This window comes from Pipra filicauda, unplaced genomic scaffold (genome assembly GCF_003945595.2).
Source record: "Pipra filicauda isolate LSUMZ 115617 unplaced genomic scaffold, ASM394559v2 scaffold57_size4234018_pilon, whole genome shotgun sequence".
Classification (NCBI taxonomy): domain Eukaryota; kingdom Metazoa; phylum Chordata; class Aves; order Passeriformes; family Pipridae; genus Pipra; species Pipra filicauda.
Genome location: NW_024104731.1, coordinates 1098973 through 1124939, shown reverse-complemented (window position 1 = coordinate 1124939; position 25967 = coordinate 1098973). Strand labels below are relative to the sequence as shown.

Sequence of the window (25967 nt, the reverse complement as noted above, 5' to 3'; positions counted from 1 at the left end):
GGGAGGGTCTGGAGCAGCTGAGGGAGCTGGGGGGGCTCAGCCTGGAGAAAAGGAGGCTCAGGGGGGACCTTCTGGCTCTGCAACCCCCTGACAGGAGGGTGTAGTGAGGTGGGGGTCAGGCTCTCTTCCCAAGGAACAAGTGACAGGATGACAGAAAATGGACTCAAGTTGTACCAAGGGAAGTTTAGGTTGGATATTAGGGAAAATTCCTGTGTGGAAAGTGTTGTCAAGCACTGGAACAGGCTGCCCAGGGAAATGGAGGAGTCCCCACCCCTGGAGGTGTTGGAAAGATGTGTAGATGTGGCACTTAAGGCCATGGTTTCATGGTGGGCTTGGCAGTGCTCTGTTAAAGCTTGGACTCGACGATCTTAGAGGTCTTTTCCAATCTAAACATGTCTGTGATTCTGGGATGTCCTGAGATCCCATCTGCTCTTTCATTTTTTTGTGTGGTTTTTTTTTTTTTCATACAAGACCTTACGGGCACTTTGGGAGTCTGTGAATCAGTTGGAGCATTAACCTACTTTTCCTAAGCTGTAGGAAGCTCTGACTGTCCTGTCTCTTACCCACAAAAGCCAGGGATGTGGCAGGCAGGAGCAGACTCAGGTTTCCCCAGTCCTGTTGGGGCTCCCCAGCCCTGGCCAGGCCCATGAGCACACGAGGTACAATGGGCAGGGCTGTACCCACAGCTGGGGACTTTGGGGACTCTGTGTGTGCACTGATTTATGATCCTCAAGTGTGTTGTGCAGTAGCTCTTTTTTTCCCCAGACAGGGCAATCAGCTTCAAACGTATCTGTCTTATTTATAAGCAGTTTAAACTTTACACTCAAGTTATTTTCTTCTCTTTCCCCAAGCTCTTAATTTAAGAGGAAAACCATCAAAAATAAGTACATAACATAGCAGTACACAAACCCTTAAAAACTAGCAGAACCTTCAGTCTCTGCTTGTTTTCCTTTATGGTATTTTGTTTTATTAATAAGGCTGCCTATGTATTCATGACAAAATAAGAAAGCTATTTCCAATGAAACAGACAAGTCTTTGTTAGACATCAAATATAACTAATATTTGATGTCATAAATATTAATGACTTTTATGTCTTCAGATACTTTAGAATCAATTCCAAACATTTTTGTTTTGATTCACTGTTATTTATTTTCTCACATTGAACTGGTAGGAGGAATTTTCCCTCTGTTTTTCTGGGAACAATCTATCAAGTTCTGCAGCCTTCTTTTCTATTTGCATTAAGATGTTGTTCAACGTGTCTTACATGGCTGTATCTGTACACCCAGGCAAAATTAGCAGTTAGTGTGGCGTGACAGAAGTGCACATATGATGGCCACCAGTTCAGCTATCAGTTAGAACTGATCCTGGTAGTTCCTGGCAAAAGAACAGGGATTAAAAGAGGCAGGGCTTTAACTGGACATTTAACAGACCACGTTTTCTGTGGGCACAACACACAGCACAACCTGCCATTTGACATCTGTTTGCTTTATGAATTCTCCACAGGTATTGAACAATAATTGGGATCTCAGCAACTATAAATTAATGTTTGTTGTTCCTTAAAAGCAGGAAATTCCTCCTTCTGAGTGGAATAGTTCTGTATCTAATCACAAATATGCAAACTTAGGTTGAGGCTACAAACTCCAATTTTTATGTCCTATAAACAAATAGTCCATAATAATGTTATCAGTTGAATAGTTGTTAATGCAGAAAGCAGAGTCTTCCAGAGATTAGATATCTGACCCTGATGTATCTATACTAATTGGAAGCCAAGTTAAAATATCCTTCCACATGTGGAGGAGAGGGCACTCTTTTCCTGTGGAGGGTTAGCACAGGACAGTGGATGTGCCACCATGAAAGAGGCAGAATTATCCCTCCAAGAGTTCCAAGCTGCTCCATGTATTCGTGCAGGTTTGTGTCTAGGGGAATTATTTATTTATTTATATCTACTATAATTATAGAAGGAAATGTCTACAAACCCAGAATTTTGCCTTAGAATCTTTGTTCTTTGATAGCCCTGGCACCATGGCAGCAGTATAACATGGTGCTGCGCTGCAGCCTCCACTGGTGACATGTTTCAGTCCTGGTTTAAGGCACATTTAGAAGTGATCAAGCACAAACACAGCGTGGTGCTGACAAAGTTCTTCTAACCCAGTGCCCCCTTTTGCTGCTGTAGTGACAGCTGTGCTGTGTGGGCAGTGGGCAGGTTCTGATGACCAAGTGTAGGAGCTCTGCCCTCCTTCCTCTCCAGATCCGGGTTCTCTTTGTCACCTCATGACAAAGCCTGTTCCCTTGGCAGCTCTCCTGCTTAAACCATTGCTCATTGTGTCACTGGGGGAGGCAGCAGATAAGTGAACAAAAGTCACCACAAAGCCCAGACCCCCCAAAGAGCAACTGCCTTGGACACCAGTCACATGAATCTTTATTTCTAGAAACATTTTTGGTGCTCAGAGTTGGATGGGATGAAGGCAGCTTTGGGGCTCAGACTCTCCAGCAGTAATTCACCTCCAAGAGAGCTGTGGCCAGGCAAGGACAAGGCTGGAGTCCACATTTGCCAAGCCATGGAATTTGCAGGGCTTGCTCTAATATTGAACATGTGGAGAAAATCCAAGAGGGGACGAGGGGGGGCAGACAGAGACTTTATATCCAGGAGTTTAGCTTTATATTAACTGAGTCACCTTTGAAACAATAAAAGCAATTCCTATAGAAGCTGTTATTTTGTTACTAGATGAATCTTGAAAGGCTTGGTCTACACTCAGATCAAAGGAAAAATAAAAGATGCACGTCTGTGATGGGAAATGTAGGAAAACAGTAAGAAAAAAAAATCATACCTTAAAAAAACAATCTGAATGCATTCAGAACATGAAGGAAAGAAATCCCATGTTCTTTCCAAGCCTGTGGAACATCATAGCTGTTATAAATAGGCCAGTCCCAAAGAGAGCACGCATGTTCCAAATGGGAGGAGATTATTTGCTGCATCATTTTAGCATGCCTGATTTATCAGTAATTAATGGAAAGCTGACAGGGATTTTCAGCAAAATAATTCAGTGTGTCATAAGCCCAAGATCTGGCATAAAAAATGTCTTACTTATGGTATATTCATATGGTGAGAACATAGCCAAGTTGTTAGCAATAATGAAATCCATCCTAATTCCTCTTTGTAAGATGCATTATTAATCTGCTGTTATTAAACAAGGAGTTCAAAGCAGTTAGGACAAAGAGTAGGACAAGGAGAAAATACATTTGAAAATTGCACCATTCAGAGCTAGAGAATGAACAGAATTGCTTCAGTTCAGCAGTGACACTGATGGGTGCTCACTTGGGGGTTTTAGATAGTTTTGGAGGTAGAGAATATTTTCTAGGCAATCCTAGTGACTACTTGGGATTTGGTGTCACTAACTAGATTTGTAATGTTTTATCCTGGTTTGCTGAGGAATTGAGGCTTCTGAGACCATATTTTATGCCTGACCTCTCCTCCCAGTCAACCCAAGCAATGTTGAATGTTTTGGCCAGGTTCAGTCAGACTTGAGAGGAGTGGAAGTCCTCTTTCCACTAACTGAGTTCCTTGTTTTCTTAGATGGCTTCTTAAAATGTTGCCTGGATAGAAAAGACAGGCTCAGTTAGTCCCTTAAACAAGTCAGTCAGTCAGTGGTACATCCTCTGACAAGTCCCAGGCAGTCACTCTCTCAGCTGCTCTGTCCCACAGGGGATAGGAAAGGAGGGTTGCTCAGGCAGGTACAGTTCAGGGAACAAAGGACATTATCTGTAGGGAATCAGGTACATTTATTCCAGTGCTTACACTACAGTTGCTTTCCAGTACATTCTGTGTTAGCCATCCCCACTGAGATCAATGGCAGTTGTGCTGTGCACTGAAAGGAGAACATGAAGAATGGAGATGTTCTTGAAAAGCCTCTGTGTCCAGAGGAAGATCCCCGAGTGCTGGTACTAACAGCTCCTTACAGAATTCACAGGATGAAATCCTGCTGCTGTTCCCACCAAGGTCATGGAAAGGGCCTGTAAGAAGAGATCAAAGTTCTCCTTGTGTCAGGGTCTGGATGCTGCCACTGTTAAAGAAAACAATAATAGCAATATTTCAAGAGGTCTTTTTCAGACTTGTTTTTTCCAGTGATTGTGTGTTAATTGCACAGTTTGAGCAAGTAAAAGATTAAATGGAAACATCCAGGAATTGTCCAAATGATTTGATTTACACAGTATATACTGCTTTGTACTGATGGGTGTCTTGCAAGGAACAAATAAGTAGATGACACCTTATTGCCCAGAGGTTGGAACTGTCCACAGAGACCAAGAAATGGAACTCTATTTTGAAAAGAGAACAAAATTGGTCACATTTTCATGCCCATTTGCTTGAGCCTAATGTTCCTGATGCTTTCTGTGCACATAGTAGGTACTTGCACACGTAACTTGGCGGCGCAGGAACTTTGGACATGAACTTCTTCTTGAGGGTCTTGCTCTGCAAGACTAAAACGAGACCAGTTCTGTGGGGCTGAAAGAAGGAGCACACAAAGCAGATTTTGCTGGCTTGCTAAAGAGATTAGTGTTTGTTCAGCCCATTTATTATAGTTCAAGCAGTATTTTAGGGGCTTTTCCCTCCATACAGACAGTCTGAGTCAATCATAATTCCATCGGAATAAAGAGAGGGTTTGGGCAGAATGAGAAAATATTTGTAACAAGTTTTCTCTTTTCAAATTTAGTGTTTACTACTGCAAAGAGGGAAAGGTTACAGTGGATGGTGTAGCATGCTTGGATGAGTGGAACATTTTCTAAGGCCCAGTGAGAGGCCATGGTTTGGAGCTTCCCAGAGACAAATCAGCCTCTCTGAAGTCTCATGCTGCTGCTACAGCACAGTCTTTTCTGGTACAAGAATTACCTGAGCTAACACAAAACAGATGACCAAACCCACTGCCTCAAGGTCTGCAGTGCAAGGGACAGGCTTTCCTCTCAGCTGACACTGTGAGGAAGTGGACAGGCAGGGTTTGCATCCCCTACTCCAGGGAAAAAAGCTTTTCCCATTGCTGTTCTGAGAGATACAAGGAATTCCACCTTCTGTCAGGATACCCCAAGGATCCAGGCTTATATAATGATGCTTGCTGTTTTTCTACAAGATCAGCTCCCAGCCTTCCCAAGAGGTATTTCCAGAGCTCAAGTGGATGAATACTGACAGCTTCTGCTTTGTATCCTCAAAAGCTGAAGGAGAAGACAATGCTGAAAATAGTACTTGACTCTGGGCTGTTGACCTCCTACCCAACTGTGCCACATCCACATTGACAGAACCATCACCCCCCTGACTCGCATTGAGAACTGAGGAACGCATTGTTACTGACCCAAATTCATCCCATTGAGTTGCTTTGCAGTGGCATTTGACCCCAAAACTGTCCTTTTAAGCAGTATATCTTTACTTGGAAAGGAAAAAAAATCACCCAGAGCTTGATCATGGAGAAACAGTTCTTGGTTTGGGGTTGCTTTATTTAGTTGTAGGAACTGACAAAGGAGAATTGCTCAGGAAAATAGAAAAACGTCAAGGGGCTTTCAATATTTTGAACAAACGAAAAAGCAGCACTTCGATATATCTGGTCCCTACTGCAAAGGGAGGATAACAAGGGATTCGGAGTGCTAGATGTCTCATGTGTTTGCTTCTTTGCTAATGTTCTGGGTGACTGTGTGATCTGATGCCTCAGTCAGAGACTCTGTGGTCTGACAAGGCTTTACTTAAATTTAGAAATGTATTTTGTTTTATGATTAGTGCCTGTGACTAGTTAGGAGGAAAATGCTGTTCTCTAAAGTACAACTCGGACACATCAGTTGCAGATAGAGGAAGTGGAACAGTTTGATAGAATTTGAGTGCTACAGGCAGAATTTGGTTATTTTCCAGTGGAGAGCCTTCCTCTCCACATGCAATGGGTGCCCCTGGTAATTCCTGGGCAATGACTTCAAAAGAGCCTGATCTTGAGCTCATGGAAAAATGTCAGAGTAATGCCAGGCTGATAGAAAGACACAACTTTGTGTATCTCCTGATTGGGAAAAAATAAAATAGAAAAGGTAATAAACCCCTGCCACAAATTCCTCAAAAGCAAAGCTCTAGAAGATGAGCCAGTGGTTTCAAAACACAGGTTTCCAACCATCTTACAGCACAGGGATTCATAATATGTAACTATATATAGGCAGTACCAGAACTTGTTATATGCATAAACAATGGATTTTATTGATAATTGTCCCTTCTTTTGGGTGAAGAAGAGAGTAAGGTGATTTCCAGAGCAGTCAGCCCCTGCCTGGCTGCAGCTGGTGATGTCTCCATTCCCTGGGCTGTGCTGGCCAGTGCTGGGGCAGAGCAGGAGTTCCAGCCTCTTGTGCTCCTGCTGCTCCTCCCTGGCCTTGCTATGTGTCCTGTGTGGACATCACCAGTCCTATGGCCCTGATTTAGCTCAGTCATCTCGGGATTTTGGGGGGCTGCTGGCATCCTTGGGGGAATGCCTACACCATCCCCAGGGGAGCAGCTGAGAGGGAATGTCTGGGGGGGTGTTCTCCAGGGCAGCTGGGCCAGCAGCCTCCTCCTGCTGGGAGAGATCACCCTGACAAAACGGGCTTTAATTCGTGTGACTTGGGTGTAAGTTCCCTGGGAAGACACCAGTGGCTTTAATACCAGTGTTTTCTTGGGATTTTGCCTGTATGGAAATGCTACAGAAAACTAACAAATCCTTCCCCTTCATTTTGTTACACCAAATCTAACAGGCATTGCTGGGATGCAGACATGACCTGATACCGTCCAGTTTGGTGTCATTAGTAAAATTCCATTGCAGAAATTTGTCTACCTGTGCTTTTAGTGATGCTTTCAGAAGGAAATCCAGTATTAGTAAGACTTGATCAAAAGCCTTACAGTGCCTGATGCTCTATTTAACAATCCTGGAGAACTGAATGCTGGAGAATCTCTAGTGAATGATTAGTTGTTTGAAAAGGAGGGAGGGAGTGTGGCTGAGGTCTTACTGATGGGGAGAAAACTGGATAATGTGGTTTTGATGCTAAAGAAATTGAAAAATTCCTCACCATTGAGAAAGTGGAGTCAAAGTACAGAAAAGAGAATTTCTCAAAATGTTCTAGTTTTTTAATTGAAAGTATTTAGGAATGTGATTTTTGTTAATTTTCAGATAGATTAGTCCACAGCTTGAAAAGTATCCTAGCACCATCCTAAGCATGGATTCTGAGCTGTCCTTTCTTCATCCAGGAATCAAAAAATACCCAAACCAAACCACAAAACCACCACACAAACAAACAGAAAAACCGAAACCAAACTAAGCAACCAACTAAAATAACATCAACAAAACGACAGAACAAAACCTTGTTGTGGGCAGAGAGGAACATGGAACCCCATGGTTTGGTCTGGGTTTGGTCCCTTTTTGGCCAGTTCTTTTGTGTCTGAGGCACAAAAAAAAGAGGTTTCTGGTTTATGGCCTGAAAGCACTAGAAGAACAGTTGAGGAAAAAAATGAAAAAGAATGTGAACATTTTCCAAAGTTTTCAGAGTTGCCCATGACCAGGCAGCATTAAGGCACTTGTGTACATGCTGTTTATGGCCTTCCATATCCACTGCCTTATTGACCCCAAACTGAGAGAAAGACAAATTGCTTACCTGATGAGAAAATCATCTGAGCGTTCTGAAAAACCTGGATGGTGAAACTATTTACTTCACTGGGAATTTTTGGTGGATTTTAATGCAATTACAGTTTTACCCTGAACCCCACCGTGTCTGTGTAAGGCATTTGCAGGCAGGACTTGGGTGAGCTGTAGGGAGAGCACTGGGGACTGGGAGGTGAGGAACCCCAGCAGCCACAGGGCAAGCAAGAAGGACAAGCCTTCCCTCCTGTGGAACTGGCTGTTGTAGGAGTTGTGGGAGTTGTGTGTCTTCCTCTGGCATACACAGTACGTGCCATTTTCCAGGAGAAGATACTGGTGCCAGTCTGGCAAATCATGAATGGCTGAATATAACTTACATCACAAGTATGTTCTTTGGCTTGTGGGGAAAGCAGCTCAAATGTGGCCCAGCTTGTTCCCATGTCCATTCAGGAGAATCTGCTCCTCAGAGCCCCTGGATGCACCTGACCCTGCCAGGTCTAGCAAAGATGAGGGAGCTGTAGCTCAATAAAAAATTAGTATGGCTATTAACAACTTCCTGCAGGTGTAGAAATTGTAAATGTCTGCTTTCCTCTCTGTTAGAATTCCTCTCTAAATCTGTTAGAATTCTCATAGACAAAACAGCAATTTGGAGCCAAATTACACATAACAGGGATCAACCCTCTCTTGATCCTCTTCCCTATTCTCCAGAGAACTTCCTTAACCTGAAAATTGTGAGGGTTAAGTATGAAATTATATTCAACAAGGGCTCAAGTGCATTCAGCACAAATTGAGAAGAAACACAAACTGCTTGTGGTCTCCTTCAGCAGGTCTGTGCAGGGCTATTCCCACCCTTCTGTGTGTGAGGGGTTTTATCTCTGGTCTGAATAGCCCAGCCCTTGAAAGGCTGAGGAGAGACAAGAGCAGAGGGAGAGATGATGCAAGCCTTGTTCTCCTGGGTCCAGAACTCCAGTGTGAAAGGCCCAGGGGAATTATCCATCCCCCATTAGCCTTCAGGGAGGGAGGTCTCCAAGGGAGGTCTCTGGGCTGCTGACTGCACCTTTCAGCTCCTGAGTACTCTGCTCCCAGGAACACACATCATTAATCCGAGGAGTTAAAAGTGAAATTCGACAGTCAGAGCCACAAAGACTATGCAGGAGAGAAATACAGGAAGAGGTGGGAGAGAATCAGATGGTGATATTGCTCCAGTTGGTACAAAATGGCACATCTGTGGTGGGGAAGAGGTGGCCTTGCCATTGTTTGAAGAAATGGCTGCCATCTGTGGCTGCCAATGGAGAATTGTCTGCCCTGCTCTGAAATGGGTTCTTTGCCCACCCTCGTATCCTGCAGCAGAGTTTCCTGTCTGATCTAACCAATAAAGCAGCTGTTTTTGGCCAGAGCTGGATGACTTGGTGTACTTTCATGTTTAGGTATTCCAAAAGACAGGCTTTAGTAACTTTTTGCTTATTTCATTGGAGTTTATATTTGTTTAGTGTTTGTTAGTGCAGTGGCACTGCTGACAGTAGGAATAAAAATGTCCCATAATTAGTAGCTCAGTGTTAAAACGTGGAACTAACCTGTGGGCCTGCTCAGGAGAGCGTCCTTTGGAGCAAGAGTTCCCAAATCCTCTGGCAGGACATTGTACTAAAGGTTTCTGAAGTCTGAGAAGGCACCTTGTGCTGCTGAGGCCGGGGCTGGTGGGCACACCCAGGGACAGAAGCAGGTCCAGGCTATGGGCTCAGTCCCTCCTTGCCTATTTGTTGTCCAGCCAGTAGCCACTAGAGCAAGCAGGGAGGATGGAAGCTGCAGCCCCAAAGTGCCTTGATGTCCTCACTGGGAGAAGTGGCTGCAGGTTGGTGTTTTCAGAGCCACCCAGCACATGCAGGGGGCTGTGCTGTCTGTCTGTCTGTCTGTCTGTTTGGCTGGCTGGCTGTGCTGGCTGTGCTGGCTGGGGCAGTGAAAATGTTGAGTGCTTTCCTGTGGTGTAGGATTAGTCTTGGCTGTAATGTCTCTCTAAGGAGCTGCTCTAATTAATGCAAAATACTCGACTTACTACTTAATTAATACCAAGGCCCTACTAAACAGCACAAACCCAAGAGCCTTTATTTAGCAGTGGCTGCAACTGTGGTCTGAGCTGACCTCTCAAACACGGTGGTGTGTCCTGGCAGTGCCTGTGCTGGGGACACTGAGGGAGCAGAGGGCCAGGCTCTCCCTGGTGCCCCCGTGCCCTGCCCTGCTCCGGCTGCCTCGTGCTGAGGGCCCGGCTGAGGAGGGATGGCAGGTCAGGCACCTTCACCTGAAACACCTGCCAAGGGGGGCACAGGGTCACCCAGTTCTCACACAGCAGTGGGCACTCCTCGGGCAACCTCCTCGAGAACAGGGGCTGTGTCGCTGCTGTGCACTGCTCTCTCCCTGGGCAGGCACTGGCACGGATGAACACGGCTGTGTTGCCATGCCCTGTGCCCTGCCCTGTGCCACACTCTGTGCCATACCCTGCCCTGTGCCATACCCTGTGCCCTGCCCTGTGCCATACCCTGTGCCCTGTGCCCTGCCCTGTGCCATACCCTCTCCTGTGCCATGCCCTGTGCCATACCCTGCCCTGTGCCATACCCTCTCCTGTGCCATGCCCTGTGCCATACCCTGCCCTGTGCCCTGCCCTGTGCCATACCCTCTCCTGTGCCATACCCTGTGCCCTGTGCCCTGCCCTGTGCCATACCCTCTCCTGTGCCCTGCCCTGTGCCCTGCCCTGTGCCATACCCTCTCCTGTGCCATGCCCTGTGCCACACTCTGTGCCGTGCCCTGTGCTGTGCGGTGTGTTGCGGTTGTAGCTGGGTGAGCCCAGCCTGGGCTGGCCCGGGGGGTCTCCGCGCTCCCCCCGCGGCCCCTCCGCGTGTGCGCAGCGCCCCGAGCGCGGACGGGCGGGCGGGATCCGCCCGGGGCTCGGGGAGGGCTGCGGTCCGCGGGCAGAGCGCGGCTGGGTCCTCTTTTCCCTTTGCAAATAAAACCTCACCTTCCAAACTGTACTGTGGCTCGGCTGGGTATATCTGGAACCTTTTTTTTTTTTTTTTTTTTTTTTTTTAGTTGTTGTTGTTGTTGATGGGTTGTATTGCATTTTTTTTTTCCAGGCAAGGGTGCCAGTGCAACTTGCCCTGTAGCGCGAAGGGACCCAGAAAGAGAGAGGAAGATAAAATGAATTTAAATTCCAAAGGGGTTTCAGTGCTGGTTTCCTAGTCCCCGAGTCAGCAATGTGTTTGTGAAAATTCAGCCTTTTTGTCTCTCAGAAAAAAAGGGCTAAATCTACATCGGTGGCCCAGTCTAGGTTTGCTATTCTTTGCATTTTCTATTCAAGTGAATGAGAGTGAATGAAGTGGCCTGGGACCCTTTATTTGATCTACTCAATTGCATAAAGTGACAGAATTCTAATATATTTGTTTAATGCTCTTCAATGGGGCTTTCACTTTCTAGCTTGCAAATGAAGCCTCGATCTGCAAAGTTTTGTCCTTTTTTTCTTTCTACCTTTTTTTTTTCCTGGCAGAGAGACCATATTTCATAACTTGGGCCACGGTTTGAAGTGATTTCAAGAGGAGTTTTAGACTCGAAAAGTGGGAAATAAAGAAACAGATGTGAAGTTATTGTAAATTCTTATAGTGGGCTCTGGGGCTATTGTAAACCCACTGCAGGCGGTCCAAAGCCTCTCTTTTTCATGCTGTAATTGAAACATATTAATTAGATAATTTGTTGTTAGTTTAAAAGAAACAAATACAGCCCCTCCAAGGCTTCACAGCCTCGGTTTCTTTTTGTTAATAAAAACAAAACAAAAAAATAACGAACTCACAAAGTGATATTTATATTAAGATTCCGAGATAATTCGGCACTGAAGTTGATAAAGCTGCTAAGTTTTTTGTCCCTTTCCCAAGGACCACTTCTGAAAAAAGGCTGGCTCATAAAACTCCCTCTCAGGGGTCGCCGGGGAGTTCTTTTCTCCCTACCTGGCACAGACCGCCCTTCCCCGCAAGGCGCGGTCCGAGAGAAAATAAATATTCTGAGAGAGAAAGAGCTGGCTGTCTTCAATAGAGGATTCAGTCCTGTGGGGTGGTGTCTTGTCACATGTCGAGGGGAGAGAAAACAAAACAAAAAAAAAAAAAAGGAAAGAAATACGCCGCCGAGAAAGGATTCACACACCATGCGCTGACATGGAGCAAAAGCCCGAGCCGCCAAGCCCGGCTGGGTTCTCGGGCTTACCTTGCACAGCCGGGCTCAAACCCATCCTCCGGAAGAAAAGAGCTTTTGCCTGGAATGAACGCTCGCTTTGCATCAAGTACGCTCAGCTTACAATGTCTCGCTGGCAAATAAAATAAAAAAGATAAAGATCCCCCCCGGCCCCCCACGAAATGTGTGAACGCGGCCCAGAGCTCGGCCGGGGCTGGTTCCCTCGCCCCCCCTCGGCCCTTCCCTCCGCGCCGTTGTCTCTCGCTGTTCCATTTCAGATCTGTGTTTATTGACATTGGACTTGAGCCATTAGGGAGATTTAACAAGTCAAAGCAGTAAATTCAAGCGACGCGCTGAGCTGCAGTATTTGTTCGAGAGCAGCATCACAACATCGGGGCGCGGGCGGAGATGCGCGGAGGAGCGCGGCCGAGGGCGCGGGCAGAGGGGGGTCCTCGGGCTGCCAAAGTCTCGGGCAACCGCAGAGATAAGGAGGAAAATGGCACTTTAAAAGTACGGTGGAGACTCATACTATGGCATTATGCAACGAGAAAGCTATTGCACCTTTTGAAAATATTTTGCTTTGGGCCATAATCTTTTCAGATCGTTATCTCCGCCGCTACTGTATAGTTTAAAAAAAAAGAAACTCTGAAAGTGCAGCTTCATCTTCTTAGCTGAGCTCGGATTTCATCTTTGAGGATTTATTCTGACTGTTAGATCTTAAAAGAAAAAAAAAAGGAAGGAGAAAAAGCGTCCTCGTCGTCTAAAAATGTAGGTCATCGCTTGTTTAGGAAAAGTTTGTCGAGTTATGTGTCCATTGATCTGGTGATAAGTTTTGAATGCTTTCTTTAGCTGATCGTGTTGATATAATCGTGGGTTGGACTTGATGAATGAGTTCAGTTGTCCCCCATCTGACAAGCTTTAGCAGCTTCATGCATTTTAATCAGCCCAATGATTCATGTATTTTTCACCTTTTTTCTGTGTGTGGGATCCGTTCCCTTTTTGAAAAAATGGTCACAACTGGATTAATTGCCCTCTACATTAATCTTAAAACTTTTGCAAGGACCTTGTGGTTTGTAATAAGTAAATGAGGATGTCACTTACTGTGTTTGTGGTCCAGAAATTCAGAGAGATCAGTCAGAGACAAAACCTCTGTAACATCATTGCCGTAGAATTCGCGAATCCTGTCTGTTCATTAGAATACAATATCGTTTTCTTGCTAGGAAGCACTTCAGTGTGTGGTTATCTCATAACTGTGCTCGCAGCCTCCTCGTCTCCGAAACACTTCGCTGGTAATTTCACTGGATTGCTTCTGTCATTTTCAGCAGTCGCAGAATCCTTGTAAAATCCCTAACAGATTTGGAGAACCCCACTGCAAAGTGTGCCCGGAATCCAGTTTTCATTGTAACTACGTTGCCCTTACTTTTTAAAAGGGACTGTATATTTAGTTACAGAAAAACGAGCACAATTTTAAGTGTTACAGTTTGCAACCTACCGTTTTTGGAAAGTGTTGATCAGTAGAGATGGAGAAATTACAGCAGTGGCTGGACTAACTTGTGCTTGAGGAGGCTTAAACGACAGGTAAAGGGCTATAATAGCTCACTTTCACTCGAAAAAGATTTTGAGATGCCACTTGTAAGAAAAAACACTGCTGGCAAAAATTCAGTATTCTCACTCTTGAAAAGGAACTAATTCTTTAAGGGTTTTTATGTTTGCTCTCTACCGCAGGAGCTTACTGATTTTTATACTTTTTAGATAAAATGTAACTGGGAGTGCGTAGGTGATAAGTTACATCCAAGCAGGTGTAAATGTAATTCGTGTTTGTATTCGGTGTGAGTGCAGAGGGCACAAACGCAGATGTGTATGCGTAGATGCACAGATGTATAAACCCACAGAACACAGTGCGTTATCCCTTCGCTAAACCGGCAATAACGACAACTTTATCTGAGACGTGGTGGTATGTAAATAACTACATTTATAGTAACCTTGCATGAAAAGGCTGTTTAGATTATCTAAATATTGGAATAGCGTCATTCCTTTGTCATCAACTAATGTTTTTTCTTTTCTCCTGTAAACTCTTTAAAAAGACAAATAAGAAACTAAATCTACATTTACATATTTTAATGAGAAAATATTATTTGGACGACTAGGTTCATAATTTAACGTAGACACTTTTTAACCTTTGTCTTAAAACACACATGCTGGGAACAAGAACACCAATATTTAAAATGACATGCTTATTCTGTACAGGAAAAAAAAAAAGATAAAAAGAAATGTCTTTACAGTTTCAATAGACACTAATGCCATTTGGAGGGGGTGTTCTTTTTTTTTTTCTTAACTTAAGCAGTTCACAACAGAACAACAGTTCAGTTTCCAGCAAACTACCTAAAACTAGAAAGGAGTATATCAAACAAAAGTGCATTTTACACATTTTATAATCATTCATATGCACAAACATTTACAGTTTCCCTAGCCCCCTCTCTCTTGTCTGCAAAGCCCCAGCAGAAATCAGGATGACCTCCACAGTTTGTACCTGCTATTGTATTACTTTTCCACATTTTATCAGTGACTTCAGCAGCTTTTCTTTAAGCTATGTCGGGTCATGTGCTTGGTGACAGGTTTCTTTTTATTATAATTATTGTTGTTGTTTGTTTTTAAGCTATGAAATAAATAGCTACAAAATTTTTAAAATAACAACAACAAAAAACTCCAACAAACGACAAAGGAAACCCCAGCCCCCGAAACCTTCGGGTTAATCAGAAGTTAGCAGGCGAGTCAACTTCTCTTTCACCTGAAAACTACAGTAAACATCCACGTTACAACAGGTACTGCAAAAGGGACCCCATCTGATGTACAGTACAGATGCAAGTTCAGTATTTACATTAGAACAGGCGCTTTGTAAACATTATAGGTGTGGGCTGAGTGGACCGCGGCGGTTCCCTCGCGTGGATCCTGTTCCCGCGCCGGCCCCGCACCCCCTGCCTGGGGCTCCTGCCCGGGGATTCCCGCAGCCTGGCCCCGGGAAATCCTGCCCTTTGTAACAACGAGACCCGCACAAAGGACACGAGCACTTCCCGGCGTTTCCAAGATCCGAGCGTTGGCTGCTTGGAGGCTGGAAACGCCGCTGCTCCCGTGCAGTGAGGCAGCGGCCATCCCTGTCTGTGGAATTACAGACCGGTCCTGGATACACCCTGCTCTTCCCCGTACAAAGGAAGGAAAGAGGCGTCGCCGGGCCAGGCTCGCCTGGCCGCCGGCACAGCGAAGATGCCTGAAGTACTTTTGGAAAACTAGCGATGCAAGTGGCAGTTCCTACCGGGCGGGAGGGGGCCGGGCCGGGTCCTTTCGCCTCGGGAGAACGGAAAGCAAAGTTCAGGAGCAGGGGGAAAGCCGAACCCCGAGGGAGGGCTCACGGCAAACCTCAGCTTCCCGCGGGGAGTTGTCTCTGCTTTCGAGGAAAAGAGTGGAGAGAAGAGAGGAAAGGAGCGGAAGGAGGGAGAGGCGGGGAGGGAGGAGAGCTCCGAGGAAACTTTGGGAGAGAGGGAAGGCAGAGTCCGCGCAGGCGGCCCGGGTCAGTGCACGGCCACCGAGTGCAGGGCGGGCGCGGGGCTGGTCAGAGTCTCGCTGGGGGTGGCCGGGCTGCTCTGGCTGGTGGCCGTCTGCGAGGACGTGGGGCTGAGGGAGGGCGGCGAGTTCGACAGGATGGTGGGGATGGGCGCGGGCAGGGCGGGCAGGGCCGGCACTGCGGCGGGGGTCGGCTTGATGGGGACGGGGATGGCCGGCAAAGTCTGCCCCCCGTGGCACAGCGGCTTGATGGGCACGCCGTAGGCGCCGTACTCGCTGCTGGCCATGGAGATGGGGGTGGCGGTGTCGATCATGCCGGAGCTGTACATGTGGGGCCAGCCCGTGCCAATGGAGCTGCCCACCGTAGTCAACTGGTTGGGGAGGGGGTAGGCGGCCGGCATGGGCTGCATCGTGGAGAAGGCGAGGCCCCCGGGCATCTTGTACTCTCTGGCGATGATGTTCTCGATGGCGAAGGGGTGCTTGAAGCTGGAGGGCTGGGACACGCCGAGGTTGTACGTGGACATCTGGGGCAGGTGGGTGCCGGTGGCCGCGAGGGCGCTGAGCCGCAGCTTCGCCTGCTGCTGCAGGTACTGCGCCGCGTCCGCCGGCTTGCTGGGGGCCAGGTGGTCCGACTTGACCACCTTGAAGCGTTTGCGGCGCCGCAGGAAGCTGCCGTTCTCGAACATGTCCCCGCAGCTGGGGTGCAGCGCCCAGAAGCTGCCCTTGCCCGGCTGGTCGGGGCGCCGCGGGATCTTGATGAAGCAGTCGTTGAAGGACAGGTTGTGGCGGAGGGAGTTCTGCCAGCGCTGCGTGTTCTCCCGGTAGTAGGGGAAGCGGTCCATGATGAACTTGTAGATCTCGCTCAGGGGCAACATCTTCTCCGGGGAGCTCTGGATCGCCATGGCGGTCAGCGAGATGTAGGAGTAGGGAGGCTTCTGATCACTGTAAGTGTTTCTGCCCGGGCGAGGCATCTTCGCAAGGCGACCGGGGAGATCTGCAGAGGGGCATCGACAAGGGAGGGGGCGGGGATGGGGGGAGAGGGGTGAGTCCGAGAGGATTTGCACGGACACCCAGTCGGGGCAGGCGGTGGGTCTGGGGCCGGGCTGGACACAGAAGGACGCAGGGAAAGGGCACGATGGACCTCAGCCCTCGGGATGGGGGCGGGGGATGGAAGGATGGGGGCAGGAGAAAACAGCCCGGAGCTCTGTGCCGCCGGCGGGGGAAAAACGGTGTGCCTCTCCCAGCTCCGGCCTCCCTGAGCCTGGCCTTCCCGCTGCAGCCCGCGGCCGTAAAGTTACTCTAGTGATAGCTCTGTCTTCTGGTCTCGGCGAGGAGAAGAAGGGGACCCCATCCCCTCCCCTCCCCTCGTCTCCCACTTCGTGCTACCCCCTGCATATGCCCACCTTAGAGTTGCTGGAAGTTGACAGTCCGCATCCGGGACGCAGCTGAGAGTCCGGGCTCTTTCCCACCCCGCTCCTCCGGCGTGTCTGTCCCTCCTTTCGCGGCCACTCTGCTCCGGTTTAGTCCTGAGGAGGCAGCGAGCTGGCTCGGTTTTGGGAATCCTCTTGTACACCCCTCCCTTCGCCTCCGCGGGCTGAATCAGCTTCTTTTACACCACCGGCAGCTGGACTGGAGCAGAGGCTTGTTTGCTTCTCTGCAGCCGCGATGAGCTAAGTAGTTGCCTCCATGTCCTTCCTCTAACCATCTGATAGTTTTATGTGGTGACATGAGCAGAAAAGACCCCTGTAGAGGCGCTTCATTAATGTGCCACTTCTTTGCTATCATATGACAATCGCCTTGGGAGCAGGGGGAGGGGAGCAGGGAGGAGGGGGCTGGAGAGAAAGGCATAATCTGGTTTCATTTACACCTATTTACATGGACACCTTGGGCCAATGGGAATCATTTCCATTTGAAGACAAGGCGAGGGGTGAAAAGGCTCCGCCAGCGGAATTGCAGTGCGATGGTACCCGGTGGCTGGGGGTGGGGGGGAAGGTATGCACTAACCTCTCTGTGGACTTTGCAGGAAGCTTAGTCTGCAATTCACACTTACAAATGGAGGTACTGAGCAGTGGGATGTTTGACATGGAAATTGCTTGGCTGTGGTATTCTGTTTGTTCTGCATTGTTATCTGATTTGTATTGTTGGCTAACTTAAGGCAAGCCTTTTTCTCTGTAACGAGAGACTTTCTCTTTGCCAAATCCGCTCTCCCCGAGCGAAGGTTCTTTCGAGGAGCGATAAGATCGGGGCTCCTCGGTAGCCGCCGCCCCGGGAAGTTACTCTCCCCCCCCCCACCACGCTCCACCCTCCCCCCCCAGCCCATGCAGGACTGGTTCTGCGGACCTGTTGGTGTAAAGCCGTGGGAATCGCCCTAAATAATCCCAGCGAGCGGGCTCCCGGCCGTGGCACAGCCCGGTGTGCTCGGGAACGAGTTCCCTGCACGCCGCCGTTCTGCTCGCGGGGCCGCGGAGAGTCCGCTCGCCCCTCTGCCCGGCCGGCCTCGGGACTGGGGGGTCCCGCGGAGCTGGGCCGGGCTGTCCAGTCTCTGTCACCGGTCATGATGCTCAATATCCTCAGTTTGACGCCTTCTGTGGGATTTACGCGCTGTGTCTCAGGCTGTTCGCTTGCCTGTGTGCTGCTCGGTGCGCACCCGTGTGTGGAGGAGCAGGCAGGGTGTGGAGCAGCAGGCAGGGTGTGGAGGAGCAGGCAGGGTGTGGAGGAGCAGGCAGGGTGTGGAGGAGCAGGCAGGGTGTGGAGCATCCGAATTGCGGGTCTCTCTGCTTCACCGCCTCCCTCCTCCCCGGGAACCGAGGCCCGATCCTGGAAGCGCAGCCCAGACGAGCAGCTCGCTGCCAGCCGCGTGTCCTGGGGGGAGGATGAGGCCCGGAAAGTCCCAGGCTTGCCCTAGCACAGGGGGGAAGTTTGTATGATGTGTATTCCCGAGGCTGCGGTGCATCCTGTCACCCTAGAGCCAGAATTAAAGATTGTCTCGGGAGCTGCAAGCCCTGGGAGGAAGAGCCTTTGTGGTGAATACACATCAACTCCATTAACAATATTTCGGAGTCGGTCAATAACTCACCAAAACGTAACTTAAACACGATGAATTTAGGAGATTAAACAATTTCATTAATATTGAAATGGCTGCTGAGGCTGAGAGCGCGCTCTTGAAATGCAAGCGCACGTTTTTCAATATTAACAGAAGTACTTGAAAAGAAGAATAATGTCACCTTCTTAATTCAGCAAAAATAGCCGGGCTGGGGGAGGGAGCGCGGCGGCGGCTCCGCAGGGCGATCGCTGCGGCACGGGCTCTGCGGGCGCCTGGGAGCCTCCTCGGAGGGACCGTCCCCAGCAAGCGGGGCTCCCTCAAACCTGGCAGCAGTCTGGAAACCGCATTTCACACCGCGCCGATCTCGTGTGTGTTACACTGCGCTCCCCTCCTTCCAACCCGCCTGCCCTCGGTCCCATCTAATCCCTCTCTCTCGGGGCAGGATGTCGTTTAGAGAATAATGAGCAAATAATTGTGTTCCTAGGACTCCGAGCAGCCGAGCGGCCCCGCGCTGCCGAGCTAACGAGCCCTTTTGGAGGGAGACCTGCCGCATGTCACCCTGTGCCCCTGGCAGGGAAGGGCCCGGGAGCGTTTGTGCGGTTCAGAGCCCGAGAGCTGCCCTGCTCAGTTTAACCGGCTCAGAGATGCTCCGTCCAGCCGGGCAGGGCAGGAAGGCAGTCTCCAGAAATATTTTTGGGGGTGTAAGAGGTGATGAGATGATGACTGTTTATTAGGGGGTAAGAAAGACGATACTCTGAAATGAGGACAGATTCCTCCCGGCGTCACCAGGACACCACGCAGAAGGCTTCTATTTCTGTATTGAGAGCCCCCAAATATGTGGGTGTAAGGGACACTGCCCTACCACATCCCAGCCCCCCATCCCCAACTCCTAACACCCCGCAGTTCGAGTTTTGTTTCTCAGCCCAAGTTCACTCCTGGGATGCCCATCAAAAAGACGGCTCAGAAACAGCACGGGAGTGAATAAGATTCACAAAGTGACAAATTCTTTTCTTCCTCTTTTTCCCAGCACCTTTTCTTTCCGAAGAAAGAAAACAAAACAAAACAACCGCTGGTGCAAGAGGGAACCGCAAGCTGCAAAGTTACAGAAAAGTCGACTTCCGTTGTCATTTGCTGCTCCGAGTGCGAACGAGGTATGGCTGGAAGGCGCACAATTTTTTTTTCCTTCTTTTTTTTTTTTTTTTTTTCCATTGTAAAGGAATGTGTGAGCGGAGGGGTAGGGCAGGTGAAGTCATCCCACTAATTGATACCCAAAGTTTCACCTCGTGTTAAGCACACAACAGATGATAGACCTGGGAAGTACAGGATTTAAATGCAACTTGTAGCATTTGCTTTTTACTTTGAAAGCCAACACTAGGGAGGAGGAGAGGATGCAAGTGAATCCAAATCCATTGTGTAGGACACCAAAACAAATAGACGTTTTTCTGAAGTCTAATTCAAATAAGGAGCTCAGAGGAAGTGTTGGGAAAACTGTATAAAATACACATAAGTCAATTATATCAATGTGCAAACCCAATGGAAATCTATTTCGTGCAAGGGCCATTCAGCCCTTGCATGGAGCCCATCATGGACCACCTTTCTGCATGGAAGGTTTGCAATAGCCCCCTTTCCCACAAGCAAGACCACACACGTTTACAGATTTGCTAATAATTTATGCTAATTTTCCTCCATAAATCCACAATTCGCCTCAGTGGCAAGCAGGTCTGTTGAGAGAGGAAAAGGAGACAGAAAAGTGACAAATACAATATTGATTTTGAATCCTTGTGGCTGCAAGCAGGTGTGCAGCTTTGCAGAGGGGAGGAGTGGGAGAGGGGCTGTGGGGGGAAGCCAAGAAGTTTTCCAAGGGTAGAAAAAACCCACTCCGTGTGAGAGAATAGCTCACAACCTTGTTAATATTTACAAACCAGTTGGGAGAAAAGAGAAGGGAGGGGGGAAGTACCAGCTTCTTAGGGTTTCCTAGGCTGCAAAACACAATGCCAGGCTCTGAGCAAGCTTCCCCCGTTTTGGAAAGTCAACTCCAGGCTGCTGGTTGTGGCTGCGTTTCGGCTAAGCCTTGCTCTCTTTTTTTCAGTAATGGTTCTGCTTCTTTTTCCTTCTCGGGGGCCAGGAGGGAGATTTGGGGTCTCCTGCTTTTCTGTGTGCTTGAATTCCCGGTGCGGTTTCCCGAAGCGCTGCGGCCGCTCTGGGAACGGCAGGGCTTTGTCCCACCCCACATTCTTCACCAAATCTGCCACTTTGGCGTGAAACTACTTAGCGCCCTTTCAAAAGGATTTTGTTCCTTTCCCAACGAGCACTAAACAAACTCCCCCTGCTTGTCAAGGCTGGACTGAGAACTGCTCCCCAAACCTGTATTCCCGATAGCTTGAGGTGCACAGTGCGCTTTGTGCCCGAGGAGGCCCTGGCCCGGCTGCGCCCCTCGGGGCCCGGGGCTCCCGGCGCTGGGCTCGGCCACCCCTGCCCTGCCTTGCCCTGCCCTGCCTTGCCCTGCCTTGCCGTGCCGCCCGCTGGCTCCTCGCCGCTGTCACCCTCCTCAGAGCCGGCTGCCTGTTCGCGCTGTCCTCGCCCGCCCCGTCGGCGATTTCAAGCGCCACCAGCACCCGGCACTTGTCCCCGCTGCGCCACCGCCGGGGGGGCACCGGCTGGGCCCCCTGTCCCGGCCCAGCGCCATCGTTTCGCCCCTGCCCAGCGCGAAGAGAGCCCGCGCTGGGACCACTCGAATTCCTTAAGCCCGGGAGGAGGCTGCTGCTCCCGCTCATCGCTCCTGGGGCTGGTTTCCTGGGAAAGCTCTTTTTCCTCCGTCGCCGGCGGTCAATCCACGCGCGGGTAAGCGCGGCCCCGCAGCCCCCCCTCCCTCCGCGTCCCCGGGACCTCCCTGGAGGGCTCGGAGGAGCCGGGGCTGCGCGGGGCCGACACACGGAGTGCGTGAGCTCCGGCTGGGCACACACAGCGCTGCCCGCGCCTGCCCCCCGCCCGTCCCACCTCCGCGGGGCCGTGCGGGTGTGCCCGGGCCATACGGGTGTGCCCGGGCTGTGCGGGTGTGCTCAGGGCCGCTCTGGTATGCTCGGGGCCACTCAGGTGTGCCCGGGCTGCTCAGGTGTGCCCGGGCTGTACAGGTGTACTCAGGGCCATACAGGTGTGCCCGGGGCCACTCAGGTGTGCCCGGGCTGCTCAGGTGTGCCCGGGCTGTACAGGTGTATTCAGGGCCATACAGGTGTGCCCGGGCCGCGGGCTCGGGCCCCGCAGCAGCGGTGAGTCCCCAGCACTGTTATTACTGCGCTGTTGGCGCGGATTCCAGCTCGAGTCTCGACGTTACTGCCCTGAGAGCCTGTCTTTCTGGTAAACTTCCCTTGCCTTCCCGGAGGCGCTGGAGTATTTATCTACACGTTTGGGACTTGTTGGTTTGTTTATTTATTTATTTGGAGAAGTAACAGGGGAGGCCTCGCAAACTTTTTCTTTTTAATCTTCCCTTTTAAACAAATGTCGCATTTCAAGCTGCCCTCTCTTCTCCTTCTCGCATTGTAGGAAATATTGAAAATGCCACCTTAGTATTGAAGGGATTAACTTGCTTTTCTCCCAGCCGCTAACTCTGGTGTAAAGGGAGCAGTAGATCAACTGTATAATGTGTGCACTGTTTGGTCATTTGTACAAGCAGAACAAAGGTTGAGCTAAGCCAAATTGCATTGCACTTGTGAACCGAGTCCCAATTTGAAGTATCTTTTACAGCAGGGGGAATGAGAACAATTTCGTGTATGTCTAAAAGGGAATAACAAAGCCACTTTCTAGAGCATCTCAAAGTGAAGTAGTGAGGCGTGACATTCCCAGGGTGAGGAGGGACAAAGGCAGGGTCAGGGGGATGAAAAAGGGAATCAAACAGCCACTTTCACATGTCTGCCCTCAACTGCTGCACCTCTCCATAATAGGAAACAACTGTTGTAAAAAGGGGGATTGCTCCCATTCATTCAAAATAGCAAATGATAGCTAAACAACATTGTCAAAACTGAATCAACTTCTGTGCAGTACCACCCAGAAAAAGGTATTGTGTTTTGGTTAATAGCTGGGTGGAGCAAACTTGATTTTCCTTTTTCATTCTTTTCTTTCTTTCTTTTCTTTCTCCCTCTCTTTTTTTTTCGAGGACTCTTCTTTCCAAATCCGTCCGTTTCATAAACTTTATTTTTTATCATCAGCTTTTTTTTTTCCGAGACACGCTCATCCCATTCACGCTTTCTCCCACAGTCTGGTCTCGTCTTGGTGTTCCGTGCAAAATCAGAAAGAAAAAAATTAGACTGAGTCCCGTTCCCACTGCGGTCAGAACGGCGGTGCAAAGCCCGTAAGCAATGTAAATCTTTCTTGAATTGCATGTCCGTGTCGCCCGGAAAACCACCTTTAAATGACTAAGTTATTACTTAGCTAAACATTGTGAAATGGTTTTTATGACAATTGGCGATGATTTTAAATTGCATATCCACAAGAATAATGGCGCGCACGTTACGGTTATTTCCCCTCTTTAAAAGCAAAGGTAATAACCGCTCGCGGAATTCAGGCTCGGACAAACTTTTTCCTGCATTGTGTGAAGTCTTTAACGAGCCGGGCTTTAATTAGGGTCAGAACTTTGAATGCTCGTGTTTTTCTCGCTGTTGGCGGGGGGCATGTTTGCAAACAGACCCGTGAGTTGCCGCAGCGCGGTGGGGGTGCGGTGCGATGTGTGGGCGCTTTGCCTTCCTGCCGCAGCCCCCTCCCCGCGCCCCCCGCCCCGCTGCCACCCACCGAGCTGCCCAGGGAAGGGAGGACGATTCCCGAGCGCGGCGCTCCCCGCCCCCGCTCCTCGGCGGGACGGGATGGGACGGGACGGGACAGCACCGCCCAGAGCCCCCCGGCCCCCGCACACCCGCGAGTGCGGGCCCGTGTCGCGGGGAAGGGGCAGCGCCTTCCCGGCTGTGTCCTCGGGAAAGCAGGGGGGCTGCCCGCCCCCTCCCTTGCTGCGGGGACCGGCCCAGCGCCCACCTCGGGGTCCGCAGGGCCGGCTCGAGGCTGCGGGGAATGCCCCGCACCGCGCCCCGCAGCGCAGGGAAGGGCAGGGCGGGGGGTGACAGGGCAGCCCGGCGGCTGCAGGCGAAGCGCTGGTTGCGCTTCCCGAGTCCAGCGGCTTCCATCGCTCCCTTGCATCTGTTGACATCCTCCACCCTCAGCTCCCGGCCGCACAGCTCCCGTCTTCCCATCAACCCTCAGCTCTACAGCAAAAACCATATTAACCTTCTTTAATATTTCATTCCTGGAAGAGATTCTTTGGATCTAACTTTAGAAAAGATTTCCCCGCAGCGATTTCTTCCCATATATTTTTCTCTGTCTTTATTATCGAGAGATACGGTAGTCACACAGCATTCAGTCAGCCGAAGAGGATAGAATTTGATAGAGGATTTTTACTCCTTTTGGCGAGGAAAGATTTTACATGGGAATAAAAGGTATTGCGAACGGCAGAGCTTTTAGAGCTGTGAGAGCGAGATGCCTGCGCTGTCATTCAGGGGAGCCCCTTCGTATTTCTTCTGCTAGGAAGTGTTTCCGCCTAAGTTCGCTCCCTCTTGAGCCACGACCCGTAAAACCCTCGCGCTGTATTTTGGGTGACGGCGGTTTCAGTGGGCACGGCCGTTTTCTCGTCAAGGTAGAATCACACTCGGAAGAAGCGCCCCCGGTAGCGAGAGGGACCCGTGGCCGGCGCGGAGCCCCGCGGACCTGTTGGAGCCCCGCGCGGAGCCGGGCGGAGCTGCCTGGGTAAACTGCTTGTGTATCTCACATTATCATCCCGCTATCTGCAGGCAATGTAGATTTTCTAAAGATCTAATGAATAAACAACCAGCAAGTGCTGGCGGTGTAATTTACATTGTTAATGCCTACATGTGTATAATAAATATGCATTTGTATGTCTTCAAATAAACTCTTTTTAGTTTCTAACCTGTGGTGATTTTTTTAAAAGCTGTCTTTTCCAAGAAACCAGTTTTCCTTTTCGTTTCCTGAGCTGGTAGGGAAGGAAAAGACCTAGCAAAGCGCTTTACGTGTGCTTTGCAGCGGCAGCGGGGGATGCGGGGCCTGGGCGCAGCCCGCCCAGCGAGCCCGGGGCGCGGCCCCCGCCGCTCCCCCGGCGCGGGATGGAGGCCGCGGCCAGGCAGCGCCAGGCGCTCATTTCTCAGCGCAACTTGCCACGCTTTTAACAGCAGAACAATTTAAATGTACAATATTAGCTCACAGTATTAGTCTGGAGGTGCAAAGAACAATCCATTCAGAGACTGAGCTTCAAAGGCACCGGATTCCCCTCAAGGAAAAGTTTACAAATGTGGCTGCTCCCTCCCTCCTTCGCTGCCTCCCCCTCCTCCTCTCCCTCGCCGGAGACAAACGGTTTTCCCTGAACGCTTCTGTAGAGGGCATCCCTGACCAGATTTCTCCCACCTCACCGTGCAGAGCCCGCTCCCCCCTTTGAGCTGCGGTTCCTCCGAGCGCGGCCCCGAACGCGATCGGGCTCCGCGGGTCGCGCACTGGCCGCGGCGGTGGAAGGCGAAGCTCTCTCGCTTCCAGATCTCCAGGCTGAAAAGCCTGGCGCTTCGCAGCCCCTGCTGACTTCACCTTGGGAGGGATAAAGATTTTCTCCTCATTTTTCGCTACAAACCAGGTGCCACTTTCTTACACTGCTTGATGGCAAATGTCTCGTCTTCAGCGAGCTGGATCTGGCATACATTATTTTAATTAAGTCTATGGCGATTTACTTTCCTCTGAGATCCATTCCACGGTGCAATTAGGAACGTATTGGTGCTAGCACATATGAATATTCAGGAGAGTGTCAATTAATTAGCAGACAGAGGAATCTCATTATGGTGCTCAAAACCCTTTTAGTGCTAAGCAGAATTAAGGGGGCATTTGCCAATGTGCTGGATTAGTGAATATTTTACTGCGCGCTCATTTAACTTCATTATCATAGCACTTACGCTACTCTCTGATTTTATTAATTAAATTGCTCATTAATTTATCCAGAAAGGGGGATAAAAAGTTTTATGACGCCACAGCACTCGCGTAGAGGCTCAAAGAGCCAAGTCCCGTCCTGCCGCTCCGCAGGAAAGCCTTTCCCCGGGGCTGGAGAGGTCCGGGCAGCGGGAGCGCGCCCGCCCCACGCGCGGAGTCCCGCACCCTCAGCCAGGCGCGTTTGTACCTCCCCTCACCCCAGAGATGAGCGTAATGCGGCAATTAGTGCTGCTGCGGCAAAGGGAAAAGGGTATCGCTGGGAATTTGAGGCGTAGACTACGGGTTTCATCTCTTTTTCTACTTAAATCTTCTCTCAGCATCTGGGGAGCGGGAAAGCCCGCGATGCGATTAACCCCTTAATCTCTGCACAAACTGCAGAAAGAAGAGGCATAATCTCATCTTTCCCAGTATTATGGACAAAATCAAACGCGATCGCTTTCCGACAGAGACAGAAGTGGAACCTGAACGGTTTGCTGGGAGGAGCGGGAGCGCTTCCCGGGGCCGGGAGAGGCGAA

The 25967-nt window shown here is 49.8% G+C and overlaps 2 protein-coding genes across 2 annotated transcripts; one reads left to right on the top strand and one right to left on the bottom strand.

The window, feature by feature from the left end:
* The first annotated feature begins 11812 nt into the window (after window positions 1–11812).
* On the top strand, window positions 11813–24393 carry LOC114001884. Its single transcript, XM_039387653.1, has 5 exons — window positions 11813–11937; window positions 14999–15098; window positions 19457–19580; window positions 22681–22774; window positions 23995–24393. The coding sequence occupies exons 1-5, from the start codon at window positions 11813–11815 to the stop codon at window positions 24215–24217; spliced, it is 666 nt and encodes a 221-aa protein (XP_039243587.1). The 3' UTR covers window positions 24218–24393.
* Window positions 13972–17198, bottom strand: FOXB1 (forkhead box B1). Its single transcript, XM_027747429.2, has 2 exons — window positions 16790–17198; window positions 13972–16380 (listed from the first exon to the last, which is right to left on the bottom strand). The coding sequence occupies exon 2, from the start codon at window positions 16355–16357 to the stop codon at window positions 15395–15397; it is 963 nt and encodes a 320-aa protein (XP_027603230.1). The 5' UTR covers window positions 16358–16380; window positions 16790–17198; the 3' UTR covers window positions 13972–15394.
* Window positions 24394–25967: the final 1574 nt, after the last annotated feature.